Source organism: Bemisia tabaci, chromosome 4 (genome assembly GCF_918797505.1).
Source record: "Bemisia tabaci chromosome 4, PGI_BMITA_v3".
NCBI classification, from domain to species: Eukaryota; Metazoa; Arthropoda; class Insecta; order Hemiptera; family Aleyrodidae; genus Bemisia; species Bemisia tabaci.
Window position 1 is genome coordinate 62,130,529 of NC_092796.1, and position 26,749 is coordinate 62,157,277.

Here is a 26,749-nt window from a genome sequence, read left to right on the forward strand (position 1 = left end):
GGGCTCGTGTTTAATACTACATGGACTGTAGTGATTATACCGAAAATGTGTCATAAACATTTAGAAAATCAGAGGAAAATCTGAGTTAAAGGCTCATTGTTTTACAAATGTGTCAGAAATGTGTCAAAAATGCACTGCCAACGGAGACCTTTGCCCATTGTGTCATTGAAATATGTAAAAAATGAATTCGAAACATTTCGGTGACACAATCTGCAAATGTTTCACAGACACATAAAATGTGGTGACATGGGAATGTGTTGAACAAAGAGTGGCTTCGTGTTTGACACTTCATTCGGGTTTTTAAAGTATCACGTGAAACATTTCAGAAATGAGGCTTGGTGTCATTGACACGTTTTAAAAACATCTCTAAGACTAGGTGTGCTATTACGGTACCTCCTGGTACCAAAAATCAGCAAGATCGATCAAACAAGAGCCGAGATAGCATTTTAGGCCACATCCGCCATCTTGGATTTTTGAATTTTCAAAATTTGACCAGAAATTCGAGTTTCCCGTCGAAAAATACCCCCGGATACCAAAAATCAGCAAGATCGATCGAACAAGAGCCGAGATAGCATTTTAGGCCACATCCGCCATCTTGGATTTTTGAATTTTCAAAATTTGACCAGAAATTCGAGTTTCCCGTCGAAAAATACCCCCGGATACCAAAAATCAGCAAGATCGATCGAACAAGAGCCGAGATAGCATTTTAGGCCACATCCGCCATCTTGGATTTTTGAATTTTCAAAATTTGACCAGAAATTCGAGTTTCCCGTCGAAAAATACCCCCGGATACCAAAAATCAGCAAGATCGGTCGAACAGGAGCCGAGAATGCCGGGAAAGCATTATGCCGTCCTGTCTATAGTTCCGAATTGCAAAATGGGAAATCCGAGTTTCGCATTACGCAATAGGGAACCATAGTATAGGTCCCAATTGCAAAATGAACTTCGCGTGATCCTGCGACGGCAAATTTTTGCGGGGTCGCTGAAGCGGGATAAAAATTGTTTTTGAGGATTTTCTTTTTCTCAATAGTAAGTAAATACCCTCCTGATACGGAATTCATCATAAAAAAAAAATCGAAAATTTGACCCTAGTTCCTTATTGCATAAAGCTGTCCAATTAGTGCTCGGCCCGGCCTTGCCAGTCAATTTATAAACAGAAACGTAAACAATCTACCTGCTAGCCGTCGCTTCGGTCCGGACCCTTTCGAACTTCAGCCGTCTCCGTTCTTCGCCGCCCGCGTTGCCGTTGCCTCCGTCCCCGGACGTTAAATTTTGGACACACTCACAGAACCGGTGGGTCACGTTGGGGGTCTCCCCGGCCTCTTGCGGGGCCCACACCCCGGGGTCCCATCGGAGGGTTTTTTGTGGAATTTTACCACCGGTGGGGCCCCACCGGCGCAGGGATCCTCCCTTGGATTCGGGTTTGACGCACCCGCGCACCCGAGTTGGTCGGGGGTAGTTCGCTAGTGAACCCCGGCCCCTTCCTCCCTTTTCTGGGCCTCTCAATGAATGCGGCGATTTGTTGTTTGTTCCGGATCAGGGATACCTTCTTGTTTTTACCGCAGGCTATCCAACTGGGGATATCGGGCACGACGCACCCGCGGAGTCGAGTCACGTTAGGCTGCCCCCTTCCGGGGCCGCATTGGGTCGGGTGCCTCGAGGGCTGAGCGAGACGTAGCTGGTTCTGCCCTCCCAGCCCTCCAGTTCTCGGTCTCCAGAGCCCTTTGGGGGGCTGCCGCAGGGCTCAGTGCTTGGGCCCAGGTTCCCCCTCCAACGCCCCACTCGCTGGGTACAATGATGGCCTTGGCAGATCGGTCCCTGAGGGTGGGGGGACCCTCCTCCCGCGTGGGGGGGGGGGCTGAGGGGTGCCGGCCTCCCGGGGGCCGGTGCCGTTAACTGCCGTTCGAAGAGTGCCTTTTGGACATCCGACGGGAGGATAGAGCGCCCGACGGGCCACACTTGTACGGAGTGTGGCCTGGAGGGGTCGTTTAGTGGGTATGGAACACAGCGGCGTGATCTAACCCCACATAACCGGATTTTTCCATCTCTCAGCGGCTGTCACTGGTCGGCTAGGGGTCGTTCCGACGGCCTTTCGCCGGCTGATGGTCGCTGCCGTACCGGTATTCGATGGGCCCCTTTCATGGGGGGTGCTGAGGGCTAGGCCTCGGTGACCCCTGTGATGGGGGGTGCTGAGGGCTAGGCCTCGGTGACCCCTGTGATGGGGGCACTGGTTCGAATTTTTCCCCTCACCCAAAAAAAAAAAAAAAAAAAAAAAAAAAAAAAAAAAAAAAAAAAAAAAAAAAAATGTGAAGTAAAAGCGTTAATACCTTCGTTAGGAGTTCGTTTCAGTATTATTCGTTGCGTTAATCGTGTTTTATGTGAAATTCTCGTTAAGAAACATGTATCAGATTGCTTAAGTTCGTACCTTGTCTAGTGGTCCATTCCTGGCTCAGTTTAGATACAACGTATGTACCATTGGTTTCCCTATGCACATAAGTGTTTTTACAAATGAGCCAGAAATTGTAGTTCCTAATTGCAAAATGTAGTCAATTTTTTATATCTTTAATGAGCTAGGAATCTTAGTTCCTAATTGCAATATGTGGTCCAATTAGGTGTCACTAAATTACAAATCAGAGGTAAATTTGTTGTACACCCTGCAAAGCAAATATCAATTTTATTCTGCCACAAAGTGTTTGTCAAGTGCAGAAAAAGCAGTGTGTGGTCATATGTAGCTGAGAAAGTGCTCAACTCTTGAAAAGATGGTATTTTTAGGGCAAAACGAAAACATTTTCCCCGAGTTTTTTATTCAACGAACATTTTAGTAAAACAAACAAAATTTTTGCTCTTTGAGAGGCTCATATTTCTTCCTTCAGTCATTGGTTCTTAGTTATCACATTTGCTGTAAAATATTTGTTTTTACTGAATTATCTTTAAGTTGGCCTTTTTGGTGTAATGGCCAAGACAGTTTGCTTTCAGTTTAAAGGTCAAAATCCTGCATATAATTGACAGATTTCAACTCACAAAAATTTGCCATCATCAAGGATGATGATTTGTTCATTTGTTCTTTGTTCTCCATCAACCTGCGAAGAGGGGGCAGCAGCAGCAAGTGAATGTTGACAATGAGCTACTCTTGATGCTGAGGCCTCTGATGTTATTACCTCTGGACATTCTCAGAAAGCTTGAAGTCTTTTACGTACAATTAAAAGATCCTTAAGATTAGGATTTTTCAATTTAAAAAAAAAAAAAAATTGTGGTGGCTTGAAAGTCATACATATGAACTATGAAGGTTCCTTTGATACAAATAAGGAAGCCCAAAAATGGAAAGATGATTTCTTAAGCTCTGGTCGAAACAGTCCAGTCCCCTCAGAGACTTTGTTACTCATGGATATCCAATATCCATCCAAAATCTAAATCAGTCTATCAATTACACCTACATCCTTAGTCCTCGCTTTAATTTTTTTGAATTGCTTTGCCTCAAAGTACTTTACATCTTAAATGCAAACATCGATTTTAGCCCCTGGGGAATATTCATCCTAAGTAACATCTTAAGAAACAAGTTTCAACTTAAGAATGCCAGAGTTCTTGTAAAATTTTAAATATATGATTTAATCAGTGAGAACTGTAGTTGGTTCCTAAAAATATAAAAAACTTAAATCATTCCGTGGAATGGGCAACTGAAAATGGGCTAATTCCGCCAACGGGTAGATGGAGGGTTTTCATTCCAAAATACGCAAAAATCGACAGAAATGGTATCAGACAATGATTGACGTTTGAAAAAATTGTTGTTGAAAGCATAAGAAATTTACTGGAAATATTTTTTATGCTTTATGATTTTACTGGAATTTTTTTCACGCTAAGGTGTCAAGACAGCAACATAGCGTCAAGCTCGCCATCAAGCTGGTGTCAAACTAGTGAAAACTAAAAGGATCAAGCCCAAATTTTTTGAACTTGTCAACAGTCATGTTTTCTATCCTTTTTTGCCATTCGTAAGCCTGCATTAAGTGTGTTGGAATTTTTTTTTGTTTTCAACGACAGGATATTTAGCAAAATTAGACACTCTAAAAAAGTCTAAAAGCTCATAATCAAAATTCTTGTAAAATTGTATTGTATCAAAGAAATCTCTGGTGAATAGTTTGCGCTGACAAAACTTTTTTCCAATACTCAACATCGATTGATTGGTACTATTTTTGCCTTTTCTGAGGTGAAAATCCTTCATCGGCCCACTGGCAAAATGAGTCCATTTTCCGTTGCTCATCGCATGGAATAGACAATTATGCTAACAGGGTGCGATGCCCCTATCATGACCGTCATTTTGAATTCTAGACGTTTTAAGGGTCGCGTTGTGGTAAAGTTGTTGTATAATTCAGGAGACTATAATTCACTAACTGATTACCTTCACATAGAAAAAGTTTGTATTGTATTTCGTTCCAAGGTACCTCCTTTTTGTCGTATTCCTCCTTGACTAGTTGCATGTATATTGGTGGTTGATCTCGTGCTCCTAACCTGAGGAAGCAAAAATCTGCATAGGTATTTTCTTTATTCTTCAAAGCTTTTCATATTTTAGTTTTACTGTGCTCAAGTAGTCCTGTTTACAACAAGCTCGACCTATTTTAAAATTAATCATGCCTGTGACTCATACAGTGTTTTCTATTTTACAGGAGTATACCAAAAAATACGTTGAAAGAGGTAGAGGTGAACACTATTGACAGCTATCAAGGTAGTGAAAAAGATATTATCATCCTTTCAACTGTGCGTACACACGGTGTTGGATTTCTGGAGAATCAGCAGCGTCTCAATGTCTCTTTAACTAGAGCTAAGTGCTCTCTATTTATATGCTCTAATTTTATCTCCCTCCAGGTAATTGGACTTTTTCATCTATGTATATACAGGGTGATCCAGACCACCCGTCCACTATCTTTTTCTCGAAAACGGCGGAGAATTGAGCTTCGGGACCAAAACTTTCTTAGATAAATTGACCCCAAAGAATCGAATGAAAATATTTTCAGCCCCCCAAAATGGTCCCTTGGGGGGGTTTTGGGGGGGAGCCCCCCCGTTTCTCGCAATTGTCAAATGGGAAGGGTATGTTTTGACTTTGGATTCGGAATCTACGGTAAAAAATAAGAACACTTTGTTCTTTGCACTTTTTCCCTAAACCCCCATTTTTTGGAGTTATGGGGCATTTTTGGGGCAATTTTCAATTCGACGCTGTAAGCGGCCAAATCATCCAAATTTCAAAATCTAAAAATCTCCTGAGAGGAGAGGTCAATACCTTTTTATTGATGTGCCACATGACCCCTGTTGCTCCAAAATTTTGGGGGCCACGACCCCCCAAAAATTTGGGGGCTTTGGAGGGCTATGAGTCGAAAATTTCGAAAGGCAAGGGTATGTTTTGACTTCAGATTTGGATTCTACGCGAAAAGTTACGTAGAATTGATATGGCGCATGGCCTGTTCGCTCAAATTTTTTTTTACCCCTTATTTTGTCCAAAAATACACGGCTTCTTATGGAGGAATGGAGTTCTTCAGAAATTTGGAGCAAACAGGCCATGCGCCATATCAGTACTACGTAACTTTTCGCGTAGAATCCAAATCTGAAGTCAAAACATACCCTTGCCTTTCGAAATTTTCGACTCATGGCCCTCCAAAGCCCCCAAATTTTTGGGGGGTCGTGGCCCCCAAAATTTTGGAGCAACAGGGGTCATGTGGCACATCAATAAAAAGGTATTGACCTCTCCTCTCAGGAGATTTTTAGATTTTGAAATTTGGATGATTTGGCCGCTTACAGCGTCGAATTGAAAATTGCCCCAAAAATGCCCCATAACTCCAAAAAATGGGGGTTTAGGGAAAAAGTGCAAAGAACAAAGTGTTCTTATTTTTTACCGTAGATTCCGAATCCAAAGTCAAAACATACCCTTCCCATTTGAAAATTGCGAGAAACGGGGGGGCTCCCCCCCAAAACCTCCTCAAGGGGCCATTTTGGGGGGCTGAAAATATTTTCATTCGATTCTTTGGGGTCAATTTACCTCAGAAAGTTTTGGTCCCGAAGCTCAATTCTCCGCCGTTTTCGAGAAAAAGATAGTGGACGGGTGGTCTGGATCACCCTGTATGTTACCTTATTTCATATCATCTTAAATTTGGAACTATCAATGTGTAAGTTTTCTTTATGTGGCAAATTTTAAATATGGTCCTAGACTGTTTATTCCAGAGCATGCCGTTTCTTTAAAGTAAACAGACATTTTTGCAAGGAAGTTGGGTCAGGAATGCTGGGGGGAAAAAACAAATATTACAATGTTAATCTGCTTCCGTTTTCATAAGTGTTGAAAATTAAACAGAGAGAAAAGTTTTCAAGCAGTTTTTTTAACTTAAAATTTGCATACCTTCGTAGAAATGACAATTTAAAAAAAACCAACATTAAGAACTGCATGTTGTCCAACAAAATTGTCTCTGCTACGTCTGATAAGAAAGTTTTTGGTTCAGATGGCATATTCTGCCCATAATCCCCCATGTGAAACTGATCAGTCTGTTTTGTGTCCAGAGGAATGGATAAATCATTTCACTTGGGGGTCTTATGGGGTTACTTATTTTTGACTGCTGAAGCTGAAAACGACTTAGTTTTTGCCATTACCCCCTAATTTTTCGAAGAAACAAATTTCTCAAAAACTTGCGTTTTTTGAGACTCAAAAAGGATTTCTCGGAAAATTGATGAGGGATGAGTGGATTAGGTATTATGAAAGAATAAAATAATGCCACCGGCCACTGGCGAAGAAGTGGAAATCTGTTGAGTACCGTGTAGTGGTATTGTGCCACTTCTGTGCCAAGAAACAGGCAGAAAATATGTTTAGTATACCCAAGCCCATGAGTAACCTTTATCAGAATGTGCATGTGAGTTTTCAGCAGTTCATCAATGGCTATCCAGAGATTTCCATCTTTTATCAGGAGCCTTGCCTCATTCCCCCGTGTCAATATCTTTATCGACCAACACAAGAAATCAGCCTGCAGGAATAGATCTGATGAAATCAAGATGAGTAAAGAGCTGCCAGTCTATGATTTTCGTAATTTATCTCTTTGCTTTCTGTCATAGGATGATGAGATGTGGAAGGCATTGATGGAGGACGCAAAGCGGCGTAATGTCTATAAGCGAATTTATACAAACAAACAGGGCAAATATATCCAACATGTGATGAAACCTGGGCGAAAATGAACTCAACTGTCAAAAATTCTCGTTGCTTAAACTTCTTCTTATACATCTTTACAAAAAAATATCCGGTGAAAATGAGTGAATTTAAATTACCTATTTCTCATTTAGATCCAGTCAGAAAGGAACTAATCTATACTGAAATTCTGTAGGGAAAAATAGTCTAAAGTTTTGATCCTCCCTCAGGGTCACTGAATCTTATGAATGATAACTTATGATATTAACAATGATAAATCCGTTTTTACAATGAATTAAGGTTTTACTACAGAGTTTTCATATTCATCACTTTTGATACAATAAAATTTGAACTCTAAGGTTTTACTCAATCAAAACAATCTCTAATTCTATTTTGTATATTTGTTGCCTAGTTCTTATCTAATTAACTGTATCTGTATGTTTTTCCTCAACTGTACCTGAATTTCACTTATTCTCTTTCTGAAACATCTGTATATGTTTGATGCTCATCTGTATTGAGGTGTGTTTACTTCAGGTGTCTTTAGAAATTGATTCAAATTGATTTATTTTATATGTTTCCTACTTGCTGTCAACATTTTTGATAAATTTGTGTTTTATTCATTAGGTTCTCAGGAGCAAATTATTTTTATTATGCGTTATGTTTAATCTATGCAGTTTTTCTCCAAAAGGGCCATTAATGGTTTTGTTTTTTTTTTTTTTTTTTTTTTTTCCAAACCTCACAATTCATTGCTGTTTGTAAGTAAAAATAGTGTTCATCCTCTGCTTTAACTACCTGCCTCAATCAACTGAAAGGCAGAAAGTAGTATCTTACAAAATTTTTACTTTATGGATTTGTTCATTTCCTATCATTGAATATTGAGAAACATCTTTTTAGTTCTGTTTTTAATCTCTCTATTTTTTTTGGATGCGCCAAAAAAAAAAAAAAAAAAAAAACACATTACAGCATTGCATTTTAAGGAGATGAACAGAGGAAATTACTCTTAGAAACCGAACCTAATGCGATGAAACATCTCATCAAATATTTACCATTAGTTTGACATCTTCGGTAGTGAGCAAGTCTCTGCCAGGCCATGAAATTAATCTAACATATACTCTAAAACATCAAACATCACAAGTTAGTAAAAAAACAAAAGAAATAATAGTTGCACCCTCTAACAGATATTCTGTTCTGTGGTACCTACGAGTATACTTAATTTGGGAAAATTTAAAGGCACATTCAATATACCTCCATGTAGCATTCGCTGATGTAGAGACATTGATCTTATGAATACCCGGTTTTTAGCCTTCATTGAGTCTACCCAATCAACTGGAATGCAGAGGCATAGCATGACAAAAAATGTGTAGAAGGTTATGAATTTTACTTCAAATTTATTTTTGTCACCCAATCTGTAAGTTTAGTAACATCAGTTGTTTTTGGTTGGCAATTCTTGTCTGTTGTGAAAATGTTTGAGTTACTTCATCACTTGCTGTTATTTTGTAGGGCAAGCTTGCAGTCATATGTTTATGGTTCAGCTTTCTTCTTTTTTTCCTGCTTTTTTATATTGTTGCTCAATTTATATTTAAATTTATATTTTAAAAGTTCATCTTTTAATGTAACAGATTATTATGGTTTCTGTATCGACGAGACTTCTCTGTAAAGAATTGTTCAAATTAGCCCCAGTGATCAGATATTGTAACATGTTTCTTGCAGTTAAATTATTTTATTTGAAGTTATGTTTTGCTGACTTAGTTATACTAATATTTAACTGTGACTAAAAAAGCTCTCTAGATGGTGCAATTGTGCCTTGAAATGTTGAGATTACACATTTCATGACAATATTGCAATAAGTAGAACTTAGACTTCATTTGCTTCAATTATTTTCTGCTCTTCCTCTCTTTTCTTCATGAAGTCAAAGTATGTATTTTTACTTTCATTTTTTCAGGATGTGTTTGTTATTAATAACGGTTTTTAAAATCTGTACACCAAAATTTATTATGTATGTATTTTTGGTTACAGTCAGTGACCAGACTAGAAAATTATGATGACACTGAGTGCCTTGCATTGGAAGCATAGTTTCAAAACATTTTCTTCATCATAAAAGTATTTCTTTTCAATGTTTATTTTCTTTTTGCGCCTCGTTACTGGTGATGTGAAAGTAGGGCACGGTGAACAGTGTAACGCTAAGACACCTGCATTTAACATAGAAACTTTGTGCTTAAATGTGGTGCTGGCCTGTCAAACCTCTTGGAAAATGTTAGGGAAATAAGTACGAAAAAGCAGTCATAGATCTACTCTGGTCTGGTCTTTGTCTCAATATTTCCAAGTTCATAACATTTTCTTGAAGTTCATTAAAAGATAATTTGTCAGGTCATTATCTCAGGAGTTATTCAACGAAGACTACCTTTAAGAACCTTTTCCTTTTAATGAAGGGGGTGTTCCTTTTTAAGATTTCACAATTTGATTTTCTGAACTGGAAGAATCATTGCCTTTATTTTCAAGCTTCCAATTGTTTCCTAAATATTGTTTTAGTTCTATTTATTGACTTATAAAGTGCTAATTAGTGTTCTGTTCTTTTGTTATTTAATTTGAGCCTCGACTCTAATTATGTAAGTATGTAAATTATCCTGAGTTTTGTACATAAAATAGCTTCCATTTTTCTAAAGAATCCTCTCTTTCTTCTTAATCATTCTACAGCCCTCCATTTTTTATGGGCCAAAGGATCATGTCAACAAAACCACATATTCAGCAATTCACAGAATTGTATTTTGATGGTTAAAAGCTTATCGTTGGTAAAAAAAAAGATCCGCTCAAATACCAAAGTTCTCCGTTCAATATTAATGGAGATATTGTCTCTCAAAATACAACGTTTATGAAGTTATCCACATGTATCCTGGTGTATACTGTGGCTTCTTTTACCTTGGTTTCATGCCTGTTTTACAAGGAGCAACCAGTGTAAATGTTCATATCATTAATTGGACGTATTTCTGTCAAATGGAACGAAGCGCCAATTTAAGTTCTTTTTGAGGAATTTAGAATGCCAGATAGCGCGTTCTGTCAAACGGAAGTAAGCGCCATGGAAAAGCATTGAGAGCATAGGACGGAATGATCCTGACGTCCGGTTCTGCCGCCAATCCAAGCCCCCTTTACCTTCCTCACCCTATGGCGCTTAGGTCCGTTTGACAGAAATACGTCCAATTGATAAAACCAAGATGGAAGAAACTGGACAGATGTTTTCATTTTTTTCTAATGTACTAGGGGACAATGCCCCTTGACTGCTTTGCGGTTCAACCTCCTGAAGTGCAAAGCGCTTTAGGTATTATGTGCTTAACAAAACTCGGATGATCTTATATTTAAAAAATTTAAAAAGTACCAGACTAGGTCACGTTTAAAATGAAGTAAAATTTTAAAAATTTTAAAAAACTCACTAGTCAGCGAAATTACAGCAAAATTACCGTCCGACGCGCGTTTCGACCCGTTGGGTCATCATCAGGGCGCGACTGGCATGATCTTCGGATATGCGGCGGTTGCTGTGTTTTCCTTTGTTTTCCTTGTTGCCAGATGAAGGAAAACAAAGGAAAACACAGCAACCGCCGCATATCCGAAGATCATGCCAGTCGCGCCCTGATGATGACCCAACGGGTCGAAACGCGCGTCGGACGGTAATTTTGCTGTAATTTCGCTGACTAGTGAGTTTTTTAAAATTTTTAAAATTTTACTTCTGATGATCTTATATTATTGAGTAGATATGTTAGCGTAAAAGTATGTAATTCAGTTAATGTATACATTAACTAGTTAAAGTATACATTAACTGAAGCAGCCAGTTAAAGTGTGTAATTAAATTTTTATTACACACTTTAACTAGTTATTTCATAGAATAACTAGTTAATTCATAGATTAACTGGGACGTGTCAGTTAAAGTATAAAAAAAGAGGAATCTTTGAGCCCCACTTTCGGAGGACATCCAAACATCGCCTCAAAAGGGCTCCTTTTGATACCCGAATGGAAGGCCCTGTTTTTTTGAAATTGGACAAATCTCAGACCTTGACTCCATTTCGTTGTTCCGTTGTCTTTACACCATGCAAAGACCATATTCTCGACGTCTTGATTTGCCCTCTCTACACTCCCTTGACCCTGACTATGTCTCGGTTTACCGTGCACAATTTTTAATTCAGCCCACATTTCCCTCAGACACTCTATCACTGAATTGCAAATTTCCCGGCCGTTGTCCGACTGTGATACTGCTGGGGCTCCAAAAATCGTGAAAATGTATAGCAAGTTGTACGCAACCTCATCTGCTGTTTTTGTCTTTAAAGCTCGCAAACTGACGAATTTCGAAAGATAGTCTTGATAATTTAAAATAAACTTGAATTCACCATCGGGCTGCGACTGCAAATCAATCAAATCTAGTTGACAGCGACTATTTATGTGGGGAAAAATTATAGGTTTTACAACAATGCCCCTTTTCATGACATTCTCTTTTACCTGACAAGTTTCACTAAAGTCTAAAAAATCTTAACTTGGGCTTGAGAAATGTTTTTATAACGGACATTCAGTTCGTGCATCATGAATAGCCGTTTGTTTTTGTTTTGATAATTTGACTTGATTCAATTGTGACTTTCACACTTTACCTGTGAGCCGCCCGTTATTCTATAGAATAACTAGTTAAAGTGTGCAACCCACAAAAATTCTACACTTTAACTGGCCGTTTCAGTTAATGTATACTTTAACTAGTTAATGTATACATTAACGGATTACATACTTTAACGCTAACAGATATATTCTTAAACTGGGAGCCAAGAGATGGTAGGAAACGAAGGTTTTTTACCGTTTTCAGCATGAAAATGTGAGCCTTAGATCGGAAAGAGTGAAATTAAAATTTTGCAGGAACTGCCATGTGTGGATTCATTGCTGTTTCTTTGAATATCAATGCTGACTTGTTGCTTTAATAATGATGGGAGGGGAATGAAAAGAAGGAAAAATTGGTGAGTAGATTCTTGAAAAATAACAGATCTGTAATGAATCAACATCAAAGTTTACAATATTTACAGTAGATATTTTACAATTTTTCCTCAGAGTAAAGATTAGGATTTCTCAGAATTAAATAACTTGAATGCTCGAGCGTATTTAGGTAAAAATAAAATAAAATCACTTTTTCCCTGAAAACTCTCATCTTTCACGAAGCGTCAAATCTCTTAGAGGTTGTAGGGAGTAGGATAGTTTTTTCTACATCGCAGTTGTGGGGCATTAAAATAAATAGGAGCTAAAAAATATGGGTGATGGGAACCATAACCATTACTTGCGAGACTCAAATCGCATTCAGCAGAAGGGAACCAGCGTAATTACAGTCTTTTCAAAACGGTCCTGAAAAAATACTAAATACATGTACAAAAATAAAATTTACAAAATTATTTTCCTTAGAAATTGTAATTTTTGGTGGAGAAACAAAAATTATTTGTTATTCTGGGAAGTTTGACAGACAAAGATGCACAATTTCTCCACACTGTAATCGCGCTGGTTCCCTTCTGCTAAGTGCAATCCAATAATAGAACAAAAAAATTAAGTTATCTTATCTTTACTACAACATAAGGCTAGTTTTGACTGAGTGATGTAATTGGTTGATACGTTTCTATTATAAAATTCATTCTAACAAGGAAAACCTTGCCGTAGTGAAACTTCAGTTAAGATTCAGTTTTAAAAATAGAAACTTCAGAGCAGTCAGACACCATTCCAGCGCAAAAATTGTCAATACAACTGTCAAATTACAATTGAAAGTTTCTTCGGTGCAACACGACAAATTATTAACAGTGCAAAAATTGCAATTTTTACTAAATGGCAAACGTTTCAAATCGAACGCCTGGCCCTAGCTTGGGGTTTTCTAATAGGTTGATTTTGATAAGCATGTCCTGTTTTTTTGTTTGATTGTTTGGTGTACCACTTGCTGGTGAATTAGAGGGCTTGCTTGGAAATTTTGACTGTTTTTTAGAGGGTTCTAAGGGAGTTAAAAGTCCTTGCTCACACAACGATGAAAAAGGCATCTCAAAGTCTGAATCTGAATCAAGATCAGAGAACATCTCCTCATCAAGTTCAGCTGGTGGATCATTGAGTATATTTCCTTCTTGGTCTGTTTCTGCTTCAATGGTAACGTTTGTTTCTTCCCGGATTTTTTTTTGTAACTCCTCTACCTTAAAGAAGAAAAAAAAAACATGCAGAAGATGAAGTTGAATTCATTCAAGATTGCATGTTACATCATTTAAACATTTGTGAGCATCTATTCACTTTCAAGGAAAAATCCACTGAAAGTGTGGCCCAGACAGTAAGCAACAAGGTAGTAGAATAGTCCTGGGTCCACACTATTCTGCAAGAAAATCAAGACCAAAAAATACCAAAATTCCAAAAAGTTTTGAGTAAAAAATTCGAGCTCTAATGAGTATGTCAGTACAAGACTGAGGGGAGTGAGCGTTCAGCTCAGGCAATTTCATTGGAATACTAAGCTGGAGTCACACCGCGCTAAGAGATTCATAGTGAGACATCCATGACGATGTATCAATGCCAGGTGGCTGCTAAGCTGGGATCGCTGCCGAGTGTGATCTAATGATGAGGTCTAAAAGGACCTCCTAAAAAGACGTGACATCAGCTCAGTATTCAAAGGCATCTGTCTGAGGTCAACCCTCGCCCCCCCTCAGTCGTGCACTGATACTCATTAGACAAAACGATATTTGACTCTAATAGAAAATTTTGGAATTTTTTGGTGTCAATTTCCTGGCAGAAGAGTGTGGACGCAGGACTGTTCTACCACCTTGTCTAATCACTTGTATGTCCATGTTTCTGCAATAAAGAAAAGAAAGAATTACTGATAGGTTTAAAAAAAAATAAAAAGCATACAAGATTAAAAACTGCATTTCAGGAAGCTAAACTTTGGAATTCAACTCAACTGGAAGTCTTTTCGTTTCCCTTAACTTTGAAAGGTATTTGCTATTCATTTGAAAAATGGAGGAAAAGCAGTTCAAAAAAAGGTATTAAATACTGGATAAATAAAAAGTAAACTAGAAAGTTCGATGTGCAAAATAATTTAAAAAGGCGAGTCATATTATTACCTCTTCATCAGACGATTCAATACACTCTGTCCCTTCATCATCCAAATCTGAATCATTCTGGTCCACCGTCTCCGACTGATTTGACTCAGTCGCTGCCTGTTCCTTTGAACACCATGCTCGGACTGTTCTTAACCTGGGCAAACGTTTATTGAATGCCTCCCGTACAAACACATAAGCTTCCGGTGATGCTGTAAACAGCTCTGAAGCAAACTTTTTCATCTGCTTCCCATACTGTTTTCTTAATGGACCATCAAGATTGATTGGTTCCGAGTGTTGCTGCAAAATTTCTTTGAATAATTTCACAGTAGCTGGCTCTAAAGGAACACCTCTTTCTGACTTCTCAATTGCATTCCGTAACTCTTTTGTTTTTTTTTTTAAACTACGGGCTTTTTCATCACAACGGTTACGACTTAAAAGAAGCGATTTGAGCATTCGTGCTTTTGTTGCATTTTTGCTGCGCAATTTGTGTTCTCGATCGGAGAGAATCCTTATTTGCTTGCCTCCTTCGCGAAAGAATTTATCCGTGGGACAGGTGCAGTCAGGAATTTTTTTCACTGCTTGCTCAGGCACCACTCTTGGAACTTCAGGGACGGTTGAGATTGGAGGTTGTACGCTGATATAAGAATTAGGCTTCACGTGGACAGTGGATGCATTTGGCATTTGCGCAAGTCTTTCCTGTGCCACTGACTTAGCAGGCACCACCATCACCTGTGAGAAGAGAATTATCATGAATTTCAAATACCATCAGGGGGGACAGGTATATTATAACTGGTGCAATAAAAGTTTGAAACCAGTTCAAATTACTTAGCTAGCAGACAATAGCAGACAATCTCAGCGTAAAAAATTTGAGTCATTATTTAAACTACATGGAAAGTAAAAATTGCTTGAGGTGAACTGTGCCTGAAGCCGTCAACAGCGCCTACCATGCCTTTACTGTGTAGGACAGTATCAGCTGTTAGCTGATGCCAGCACAAGAGCGAAGTTATGAATTAATGATAATTACTTTATGAGACAAACATTATTTAAGAGAAAGTCTGGTCCATTTCAGGGTAAATTTTTCACAATTTTCTCTTTCTAGGGAAATTTTCTTTTCATGGATGCTGGGTCACATTTATTTCAGAGAAAATGCCTCAAAACTTTTGCTCCGTTCGTTTCGCTTTGTCTCTTTTACAACTTTGAAACGTTCCTAGTGGGGCAATTTTGGCAATTCTTAGATATTCATTGCTTGAGATGATGCAAAACTCATTCTTTTGAACTGTGGTAAATCTATCTCATTTTTTAAAACTTAACTTTTAAGCCCAATTTTGCATGACTCAATTACACGGAGGGCCGGATTTGCAAAAAGGTCTTATCTTATCATAGCAAACTTTCCAGAAGAGTCTATTTGGAGGTTTCTTAAAATTTGGCCAAATTCTGCTTTCTATGGAAAATGATCACAATTGTCATTCTGGCCTCCTGAAAGGACGCGATGAGCTTTGTTGTCGAAGCATCAAAACGAGATCTTACTTTATCTTTTCATTTTTGGTTGGGAAGTGCAGAGTGAGGGCCTCTTTTCTTCGACTCATTTAGTGTTTACTTTGCTTTCAAGATTGAGACCAGTAATACGATCTATAAGTAACTCAATTTTAAATGAATAAAATGCAAAATGATATTCCTTATTTCAGTGTTTTTTGACACACCCTCTACAAACTACCTGACGTTCTTCTTTAGGATTGATTCAAATTATCATTAGATTTATTTACATGCAAGTTGCAAAAGAAGGGGGGATATGGCCCTCTACCTCATTGTATGACAGAAGGAATGAAGAGCCAAGGAAAAAAGAATTTGAAAATTTGTACTTTACATCAATAACAGGAAGTCACCTTTTATTACAGCACCTGGCAATGTTTTTTAACCATCCTTTGAAAAACGCATTGCGAATTTTTATAGTTAAAATATGTTCGCGTTGATAACTTTTGAAAAGTTAAAAAATCAAAAAGCGATTTGTCACAGCAGAGAGAGCGTTAAAAAAGCTTCAATTCTATGGACTGCAACTATGCACAAGTGTACAGAGAAATTTTCTTTGTCAATTTTTTAAGACTTGAAGGGATATCTTGTGTAAAAAAACAAAACAAAAATTGGCGATCGCATGCAGAAAGCAGCTCTATGTTACCTTTCTGAGGGTGTGTAGGTGATATTCCCGATACTCGAACTCTCCCCAGGGATACAAACTTTTCTTCAATGAGAGTTAGCTCTTCTCCTTGACACCTCATTTTTTCTTTTGACCGGTGATAACAATGGGTCACTAAACCTTGTTTATTTTATTGAATATTCTGAAAGTTCTATGTGAGTAGATAACGTGGTGATTTTTCCGCATTTTTACGGAGCCAAAATCGCGGAGAAATCGCTTTTGAAAAATCTAAAAACTGCAAGACATTTCAAACGCACCCGAATGGCGGGAAACTGATGGTGTTGATGCACTGCGGTAGTCATAACGCAGTCTCCTCTCATTTTCCTCTGATGTTTGTTAAAATAAAACGTAATTCAATTTGGAATTGTTGCTTGTTTATTACAGCTAACATATGAATGAGATTCGAATTTTGAATTCAAAATATATAATTTCGGCTTTAGTATTGTTCTCATATACGAAGAGTAGATAGACATTTGACTGACGTCATGGAAACCCGTGCCCGCTTCTGATTGGTGCCGGATGACATCATTCGGTGCGGCACGAAACCGGGGCGTTTGAAATTTGCGTATAAGTTGAGCGATTTGAACTGCGCATTTCTTGGTTATTGAGTTACTTGTTCGCGTTTTTAATGTGCGCATCGTGTTCTATGCGTCATTTTCCTTCAGAAAACTATATTCGCAAGTCAAAATTCGTTCATGGTTTAGTGACCCATTCATCATCTAATTTCATGCACTACAGATAGTAGGAACAGAAAGGGAACAAAATACTAACTTTATTAGGAGTTTTAACAAACACGACTGGTTGCGTCAAGTCATTCTTTATCACAACGTTGGATTCTTGCCTTTGTACCATCATGGCTTCAGGTTGCTTTGGTAGCATCATCATGTTAATAGGAGTTGTCTGTGCTTTAGAATTAATGGGAGTATTGTTCTGTGATGGTGAGAGGTCCTTCGTTTTTGACAAGATGGGCGCTTGAGACTTCAAGGAGCCAGTTGTCGCAAGAATTTCAGGAGGCGATGACACATTAGAATGACTCACAGCGGTAGATCCAGTTAGAGTCTTGCCCTGGACTTGCTGCACTATTTTTGTAATGCTTGGATTTTGAACATTACTGTGACACTCAATTTGATGGGAAAGTATTTCCTTTTCCTGGTGAAAAAGCTGTTTAAAAAAAGAAAAAAGAAAGAAAAAAATGTTAAAATCTATTGAGTGTGTCTGTGGTTTGATTGAACCGCACTTCATTATCTGTTTCCTTTAATAGGATTTTTTGAGCGAGGGGTTTATTTTTAATCTCTGAGCCTGGCCCAACAAGTTCCAGAAAATGCTGAATCCATGAAAGTAAATGTTCCCGACTGTTGCAAAGAGGATAGCAGTGAGTTTCTACTTGTCCCTGGGTCTCAGGCTCAGTGCTACCACATATTGTCATCTTATTTATGAGACATTACACGGCAGATTCACGAGCGGGATCTATTCAAATGCACTTTGATTACCTGGTGCAAAAGCAATTATTATTTCTCTGGAGAGCTAGTTTTCTGAAAGACTTCAACATTCATCATTTTTCTCATGCCTTTAACTATGGGAAACAATGGTTGTGAGGTAATCTTTTCTTATCCTAATTCAGGGGTGCAGAATGTTGTCGATCATGCGATCATGACCCCAGGAGATTTGGGGAAGGCTGTAAAAATCTGTAACAATTGAGGAAGACTTTTTCCCCCTAGTTTTTGGGGAAAAAACAGGGAAGCTTATTGTTATTTAAGCTAGATGCTTTTCAAGCGTGCTGCTTTTAGGGAAAGAAACTATCAAGCAAGTTGTTTTATTTGCTGGAAGTCTTTCAAGCACCCTACTTGTGGGAAAAGATACTTTTAAGCGTGCTGCTTTTAGGGAAGAAAACTTTTAAGCGTGCTGTTATATACACTCGGAGTCTTTTAAGCGGGCTACTTTTGGGGGATGTCACCTGTTAAGCGCACTGTTTTATGTAGAGGCACAATTCTAGGAAAACAGCAAATTATTAATTGGGGAAGGCTAAGAACTTTCTGCAGCCCTGGCCTAATTCAACTCATTTATATGTGTTTTTGGCACCTAGTGAAGTTATTACCCTGTATGCTGATTTAAAAATGTATTTCAATTCAGACAAAGTTTAGGGGTAATCTTTCCTCCTCCTCCTTGATTACTAATTTTTTATACATAAATTAAAATTCTAATAGCTAGAGCAGTCAAGCTAAAACAATAAAAGTCTTATTCCTAGAATAGTTGAACTAACTTATTTACCTTACTTATTGGAAGATCAATGGTTGGGACTGCATCTTGTGAAAGAAGTTTCACCTTGCCAACAGTTGCAAAACAAGATTTATCAAAATGAGCCGAACAAACAGCCATTCTCGCCTGGATTGAGGAATGAGTCAAATTTCGGCCAGTTGCTGTGATCCATTTCTGTCTCAACTCTTTGTCTTCAGGAAATCTGCAACAAAAAAATCTGCGATCCAGTGAAAAGGTCTCAAAAATGTGAAAATGTAAAAAAAGGAGAACAGGACGGTGAGAAAAAGTTCCAAAAATGATAGAACGATTAAAAGATGAAGGTGCACCCTGAAAATTCAGAAAAGCTTCCAATGGGAGAGCAATCAACAAAGGGGAAAAATAAAAAAAAAGGGAAAAATCATAAACAGACTTTTAAGGATCCTACTATATTTGCATTATCTTTTCATTACCTTTGAAATGTCTTTCATTCGGTAAAAAGAATGCAGCAAAGCCTTGTATATGGATTGCAGGAAGACTTGCGTAGCCTTTCATAATTTTTAAGTGATGGATCAATCCATCAGGAGTGGGAACAAAAAATGAGACTCCTTCAACTGAAATTTCCCAAAAAGTACCTCAATATTTTAAATTTCCAGCAAATCACGTTTTTCAGACTGTTCATAGAAATGCGCTAATATTATACTTTTCTACTGCCACTGGAACAAAAACAAGCTTAGCTTTTGAACATTGTAAATTTGTTCAACTTTCCACATTTTCAGGCAAATCCACAAATTTGGGGTCTTCGGACATCTTCACACACTCACCTGAGTGCTTAATAGGGCATTTTCTGTACCTCTGGGTTACAAATATGATAGCATTAATAGTCAAAAGAAAGTGAAGCTCATGTTTTCGATCTGTTGAAGCAACATGCAGATCTTACACCAATCTAGCAGGCACAATAAAACAAGAGAAAATTTCGATAAAAATTTGAAAATAAATACTGATCTTACTGGTAGTAGGATACTGGTTTCCCATGACTGTTCAGTGATACTTTATTCTTAGCATCAATTTTTGATCTAAGATTCTTACAACCCCGAACTGCACAGTAAACGTCTGCTTGTGCCTGTTAAAACAGAAGAAACACTTTTAACCATTCTGTGATGAGGTAAAGATTTTAAAATCCTAAAACTTTAGGGCACTCGTAAAAAACCTGCTGCATTCACCATTTTATTTTAGTAGGCGGTGCTTATTTCATTCTAATCCTCCTAACCCCAGTATGTGTCGCCCAGCTGCAAGTTCAGTCTTCCATAATTTTGCTCAATTTTAATGTACACCTTAATTATAATTCATGTAACTTCTAACGTATACCTTCAGGTATACTTTTGAGTAATCACATTTAATGATCCCCATTGATGAGTTAGTGGCCTTAAAAGCAGAGATCCGTCTGAAATGATAAAAAATAGGAGATTAAATATAATTTCTCATAGGTTTATAAAATGATTTCACGATGAGTCACTCCAATTTTTTATTTTTCTTCTTTCAATTTTATTTAAAGTTGGGATATTAGTTTTTGCAGACAAAATATTTTTCCAGGTATGAAAATTAAATGGTTAAAGACCTACATAAAATAAGAACATGGGATAAAATTGCAGGAAAAACGATTTAGAAATTAGCAAATAAGTTTTGTAAATGGATAAAATTGATAATAGATGTCAAACAGTCAACTAGTCAAGGACTTCAAAAACAAAATGAGGAGTTCAATTCCAGTGAAGTAAAGTCACTAGCTACACCAGAAAGGTTTTAAGATATTTTCAAGAGCCTGGGAAAAAATAATTTTCCCCCTTACAATCCATTATCCCTTTGTATAGAAGATATTAGAAAAAAAATCTTTGCCCAAATTTTGAGAATTAATTGAATTATTTTAATTTATTTCAGTCTTCTTGACTTAGAATGAAGTTAAAACACTGTGCACCAATTTTGAGCCAAATCAAGGGGGGTCAGGTTCTGGGTCTAGTTGCACTGCCGTTGAATCACCCTATGTTAAGCAAACTTTCTTTATATTTGTTGCTTAAGATTGATTGCAAAGTGTTGCTGTCTGGTGCTCTTTGATATTTTTTGTGAAGTTAGAAAATAAAGGTATTATAGACATGGTGAAGAAATGGTGCTGGGTCCACACCATTTCGCAGAGAAACAAAGCCAAGAAATTCCAAAAATTAAAATTAGAGTCAAAAATAAATTTTTTGAACTCTAATGCGCACCAGTATGAAACTGTTCAGCTCAGGCAGTTTGCATTGGAATATTATTATTGTAGACAAAACATCTAATCTTCACACACTGCTACTACTGGTCGGGTTCTAGACACAGTTGGGTTAGGTTGTGGAGTAATCCGATAAACATTCCTTGACTTTTCTAATATTTTGAGATTTCCTGGCTTTTCCTTAACTTTTGAACCCTTCATATCATACATATCAGTGGATGCTTGTAACATCTGTGTGGCACAGAAAATCATTTTAACTGATTTAGATTGATGATAAAGACAAAGACTTACCTTGAGATCCGTCATTTCATCTCTGGTACTTCTTCCATGCTAAAAAAGATAGATCCATTATTACAATATGATAAACAAATAAACTTCCGTAAGGATATTGTTGAGAAACTTCATTTTTACTCACGATCATACTGCTTAGGCTGGAGGAAGAAAGTTACTAGGAAAAGAGAAAAAAAAGAAGCAAAAGAGGCAAAAGACTGATAGCAGGACAACTCATCTCACTCATCACTAAGTCAAGTGTTCAAATTTCTGATGTGTTTCCAGAGTTGGCCTTTTGACAACATTTTTATCATCAACTTTCATTCATAAAAATTGATGAGTCGATTTAGAAAATTCCAAGTTTGTTTTAAATTGTTACTTAGGATTGTTAAAATTACTCCTCTTGAGGTGTTATGAAAGCTCCTGTAAAATTTTTGTCTTCTTGAGACCGAGGACATTTATATCTCATGGATGCAGAGTTTCCCTGAATTGCTGAGTTGCGCAAATGGGGCGTTTACTCAGACACTCTATGATGGACCACACAAGGATCCACAGCAGGATGTTGAGGCTCCTTTACACTCCTCCTATACCTCAAGGAGTAAAAGTAAGTAAGTTAAGTAAAATTGGAGTCTTTCAATGCTTATCAAAAAAATTGTCAACTGCTTTCAACGATATATAAAAAATGTTAAAGGCTTCAGAGAATGCCTTGATGAGGTGCTTTCCTTTTCTCATACTTTTCTCCTCTGCTGTCACTGCCTATGATTGCAAATGACATGAGGACGGCAGTGTTTGAGAGCTCAGATAACATAGTGGCAATTGAAAACAAACAAATTTTTCAGACAAAATAATCTTCGAAGGGAGGAGAGGTCACCTCAATTTTGATTGCCATTTGTCCGGAGGATGCAACGTCTCCGGTAAGGTCTCAAGAGTTACGATAAGTTGAGCAAACTCAAGGAGACAAAGCCACTTCAGTATTTGGAAAAACTTCTAGCAAGCTCATATGTAGCAGAAGTTTAACCACTGGATATGTTGATTAAGGAGCCATTATAACAAGAGCCCAAAAAATCGGGCTTTGCCACTTATTTTAAAGGGCCTGTTGCAAACTTTTGCCGGAGCAAATATAAGAGTTGTCCCTAATAGATACCGTCTCAAAAATTCTTGATGAGTGCATCGGCAAACTCTGAAATGCACTCCTAACTTCACAATCTGCAAAAGGAATTTGCGTTTTTTTAAGCTTCCCGCTTCAGAAAGGATACTACAGCACAGATGAACATTTCATTAGAGAAGTCGTTCCATTCAATCCCTGCTCAACATGGCCGACGCTTTTGCGCGCAAGTTGATGAGAACACAAGGTCAATCAAGGCGGATATTTTTTAATGCAAGAAAAATGTGAATGTTAACACGCAGATTGTTATCAGGTGGTTAAAATCATCGTCCCATCACATGTGTTTTGGCGGATTGGCATCGGCTATGTTGAATATTGCATAGTATCCTTGTGAGCAGGGGTTGGATGGAATGACTCCGACGAAATGTTTACCTGTGCCGGGGTATCCTTAATGAGGTGGGAAGCTCAGAAAACGCAAAACTCTTATGCAAATTGTGAAATAAGGAGTGCATTTCAGATTTTGCTGATGCGCTCATCGTAATTTTTGAGGCACTTTCCATGAGTAACAACTCTTATTTTTGCTCTAGCAAAAGTTTGCAACAGGCCCATTCTAAATATAACAAAACATGATTAAGTATGAACTATGCATACATTTAAAATTGCACGAAATTCCTTAAGACAATGATGAGCTCACCCCAATCTTGATCCAGTGAGGAGTGATAATACTTGGAACAGCGTTTGGCTTCAGGACATTGCGAGTGACTGGAAAGCCAAAGAAAGAATCCTTTTCAAAATGCAAAGAACACACTCTACTATTCTTGCTCGGCTCAAAGTTTTTTATTTTTAGCTTAGTTAGCCATGCTTTGCAAAGCTCTTTGTCTGATGGAAACCTGAAAGACCAAAAGACACATCCATGGAATATTATTTAAAGAAAAATAGGGGACAAAATGATAGATTTTCTTATAGGACCATAGACAACTTAAAATCACTTCGATTGGTATATTTCCTAGGACTTTTTATTACATTATTTAATAACAAAGAAATATGTACCGCTCCTATTATGCAGCTCCTGCTCAATTTGAGAGATTTACATTACAGAAATAATCTAACGTCTTTAGTAAATGTGTCACCTGCAGGTTTGCATACAAAAAAACTGGTTTCATTTTCAAATACTCATTTTCCTTTCAGGAAAATAATTCTTCATGAACCACATGCCAGCCTCAACAGTAAAACTGCAGGAACGAGTACCTTGTTTGCAGTGTTTCAAAATCCCTACTTCCATTATATTTCATCAAAGGAGAACAAACCAACACTAATGCTTGACATTTTCACAAAATATTCTTCACGCTTGGATTAAGAATTGGTGCCTTTCAGGTGAAGATTAGAAATCCAACCTTGCAGCACTTGCCAGAATGGTTAAATATGAAATTGCATCAAGTACCTAGCCAAGATGGAATAGACCGATGAGGGCAAGGGGAAGGGTGCCCTAATTGTTTGTCAATCAGGCCCTTATGCACCTGATAAAACTACTTATGCCTAAGTGCTAAATGATGAGAAGGGAGGCCTTATGATTATTTTGCCGTGTAGTGGCAAGTTAGAGATAGTGCGTGTTAATAACCGGGGATATCTCAGCTCCTACCTGAACCAATCACCAAATTCTTTGGTTTCAAGTTCTTTGAAGGCCTGTGCAGTCGGATGCAGCTTTACACAGGGCCCACTTTTGATAATATAGTGCCACAAGATCATGATTATCTGTGCCTGCTCTTCACTTCTCATTCAAGGATTCTAAATCTGGGAATACTTGCGTATATCTAACGAGGACACATTGTTTGTTAACCAAATATAAAACAAATTGTTTCAGGGAAAAACTAACTCTTTCAAGGTAACCTTCAAAGATCTGTTTAGAAAATTAGTAAGAGGTTGGCCAAGCTGATTTTCCCAAGGCATGGTTGGAATATCCAGAGGTCACCTTTTTCACATACGTAAAATCTGACCTGTGTTACTTCGAGGAAATTTCATGGTATTTTTGACAAGAAATTTAAAAGTTTAGGAAATTCACTTTACCCGCTCTCTAACCTATATTTCTATACAATATCTAGAGGTATCATAATGTTTGAAATAAAAATTTGACGTGGTTTAGTAGAACTTCCAAGAAAAGGGTACAGCAACGCAAGCATCCTATAGGTAATAGTATTTAGCGCCCAACTGAGGGAAGAGTGTCTCATCTCCACAGTCACATTTTCACTCCATGGTCTTTACTCTATGGTAAAAACAAGGAAGAGGGATTGTTTTTTTCCTCTCATGATGAGGACAAAATCTGGTATCCCTGCACTTGAATCACACCCCGGGCTTGGCCTCGACCAGTTGGCTCGTACATCAAAAGGGCTGAAACTTAGTTCCGTGCAAAGACAACTTTGTTCTCCTTGTGAAGGTCACTAAATAAGCTTTAAAGAGAGATAATTAGGTCTTACGAGTGAAAACTGATTTTCCGTCCAGCATGGATTTCGTACTGCTGCTGTAAAATGTGTTGGCGACGACCTGTGCTACTTGAGCGACAGCTACAGAGAGGAACGCTGCATGCGACCATTTATACTGACCAACACAACAGCCAATAGTGAGACTGAGAAGTAAGGCCGTAACATTCGAAATTGCTTACAAAATCACAAATAAATCTTCAGATTGACTCATAACGGGCGCGCGATACGCAATGTAAACAGAAAATTAGAAGGATAAGTACCATGATAAGCGATGAAGCGATGAATGTTGAATGTAATGTTTATAAAAATATGTGACGTCAGCATCCAATAATTGTAGATCCAAAGTGACGTTCCACAAGCTGAAAAATTTTATTACATTTAAAATTTGGCACCTCCTACTTACACGCTTCCCGCCAATTTTCAAGCTGAAGCAAATACATGCAAATGGGTTCTTAGTTGGCATTTTACGTGGAATTTTCTTCACACGGTAAAGTACATTCTTTAAAATAACTCGATAATGAAGCGTGTATCAGACGGAAAGAGGTAGAGTGCCTTTATAGACGGAGTATGGCCATTTCTGCTCCGGTTTTTCATTGGTTGCGAGCGAATAGGCTGACACGATGCTCTTAGGGCCGTAAATAAACAAACAAGATGGCTGTTATCAGCAAGCAAGATTGAAGTTATGCACATCTTACATCCTTAAAGGTGAAAGGCGATTTAACAATGTTTTCGTGTTTGCGCGGGTGTGTGTGTCCCTTTGACGAGCCGCGGGTTGCCGCATCTGATCAATGAGTGGGAGAGAGATAGACGATAAAACGGCGGCTTGTCAAAGCCGAGTGTGCTCCTTTGACGTGCCGCATCTGAGCAATGAGTGCGAGAGAGAGAAAGGACAAAACAGCGTATGGACCAATCCAAGTTGAGCCTTAGGCCCCGTTTACGGCCGTTCTTTCCAGGGCTCATGGTCGGAAAGCACTCCGGTGTTTTTTCGGGGCACCCGGATTCGGGCTCGCCACTACCACCGCGGACCAAATTACGAGGCCCAGCCTGTATTTTTGCGAGTGTGTGTGTGTCCCTTTGACGAGCCGCGGGTTGCCGCATCTGATCAATGAGTGGGAGAGAGATAGACGATAAAACGGCGGCTTGTCAAAGCCGAGTGTGCTCCTTTGACGTGCCGCATCTGAGCAATGAGTGCGAGAGAGAGAAAGGACAAAACAGCGTATGGACCAATCCAAGTTGAGCCTTAGTCCCCGTTTACGGCCGTTCTTTCCAGGGCTCATGGTCGGAAAGCACTCCGGTGTTTTTTCGGGGCACCCGGATTCGGGCTCGCCACTACCACCGCGGACCAAATTACGAGGCCCAGCCTGTATTTTTGCGAGTGAGTGTGTGTCCCTTTGACGAGCCGCGGGTTGCCGCATCTGATCAATGAGTGGGAGAGAGATAGACGATAAAACGGCGGCTTGTCAAAGCCGAGTGTGCTCCTTTGACGTGCCGCATCTGAGCAATGAGTGCGAGAGAGAGAAAGGACAAAACAGCATATGGACCAATCCATGTTGAGCCTTAGTCCCCGTTTACGGCCGTTCTTTCCAGGGCTCATGTTCGGAAAGCACTCCGGTGTTTTTTCGGGGCACCCAGATACAGGCTCGCCACTACCACCGCGGACCGAATTACGAGGCCCAGCGTGTAATTGCGAACGAGTGTGTGTCCCTTTGACGAGCCGCGGGTTGCCGCATCTGATCAATGAGTGGGAGAGAGATAGACGATAAAACGGCGGCTTGTCAAAGCCGAGTGTGCTCCTTTGACGTGCCGCATCTGAGCAATGAGTGCGAGAGAGAGAAAGGACAAAACAGCGTATGGACCAATCCAAGTTGAGCCTTAGTCCCCGTTTACGGCCGTTCTTTCCAGGGCTCATGGTCGGAAAGCACTCCGGTGCTTTTTCGGGGCACCCGGATTCGGGCTCGCCACTACCACCGCGGACCAAATTACGAGGCCCAGCC

At 38.7% G+C, this 26,749-nt stretch overlaps 2 protein-coding genes across 4 annotated transcripts in view; one reads left to right on the forward strand and one right to left on the reverse strand.

The window, feature by feature from the left end:
* The window catches only part of Setx (probable helicase senataxin), a 36,761-nt gene extending 29,491 nt beyond the window's left edge, over nt 1–7,270 (forward strand). The window contains exons 20-21 of the mRNA XM_019043500.2: nt 4,659–4,857; nt 7,081–7,270. Coding sequence (XP_018899045.2) covers nt 4,659–4,857; nt 7,081–7,200 — 319 coding nt within the window. The 3' untranslated portion in view covers nt 7,201–7,270. The remainder of the gene's footprint in view (nt 1–4,658; nt 4,858–7,080) is intronic.
* A 4,867-nt stretch (nt 7,271–12,137) lies between these two features.
* LOC109031769 (uncharacterized) lies at nt 12,138–25,025 on the reverse strand. 3 transcript variants are annotated; one of them, XM_019043510.2, is made up of 8 exons: nt 24,750–25,025; nt 22,973–23,168; nt 21,195–21,233; nt 19,657–19,769; nt 18,683–18,872; nt 17,186–17,575; nt 14,245–14,952; nt 12,138–13,332 (listed from the first exon to the last, which is right to left on the reverse strand). In XM_019043510.2, exons 1-8 carry the CDS (start codon nt 24,863–24,865, stop codon nt 12,976–12,978), a joined length of 2,109 nt encoding a protein of 702 aa, XP_018899055.2. In that variant the 5' UTR covers nt 24,866–25,025; the 3' UTR covers nt 12,138–12,975. The 3 variants fall into 3 exon arrangements, with proteins under 3 accessions (XP_018899055.2, XP_072156325.1, XP_018899056.2); XM_072300224.1 differs by lacking the exon at nt 24,750–25,025 and adding an exon at nt 23,918–24,165; XM_019043511.2 differs by lacking the exon at nt 24,750–25,025 and adding an exon at nt 23,918–24,154 and having other exon boundaries at nt 22,930–23,168.
* Nucleotides 25,026–26,749: the final 1,724 nt, after the last annotated feature.

Excerpts from the sequence above, each read along its gene's own strand:
- LOC109031769 (XM_072300224.1), bottom strand. The coding sequence starts at position 24,054 with ATGAGAAGTGAAGAGCAGGCACAGATAATCATGATCTTGTGGCACTAT. Across the intron at positions 21,234-22,972 it reads CTCACTGGATCAAGATTGGG|CATGGAAGAAGTACCAGAGA; the intron begins GTGAGCTCATCA and ends TATCTTTTTTAG. Across the intron at positions 14,953-17,185 it reads TTGTTAAAACTCCTAATAAA|GTGATGGTGGTGCCTGCTAA; the intron begins GTTAGTATTTTG and ends CTCTTCTCACAG.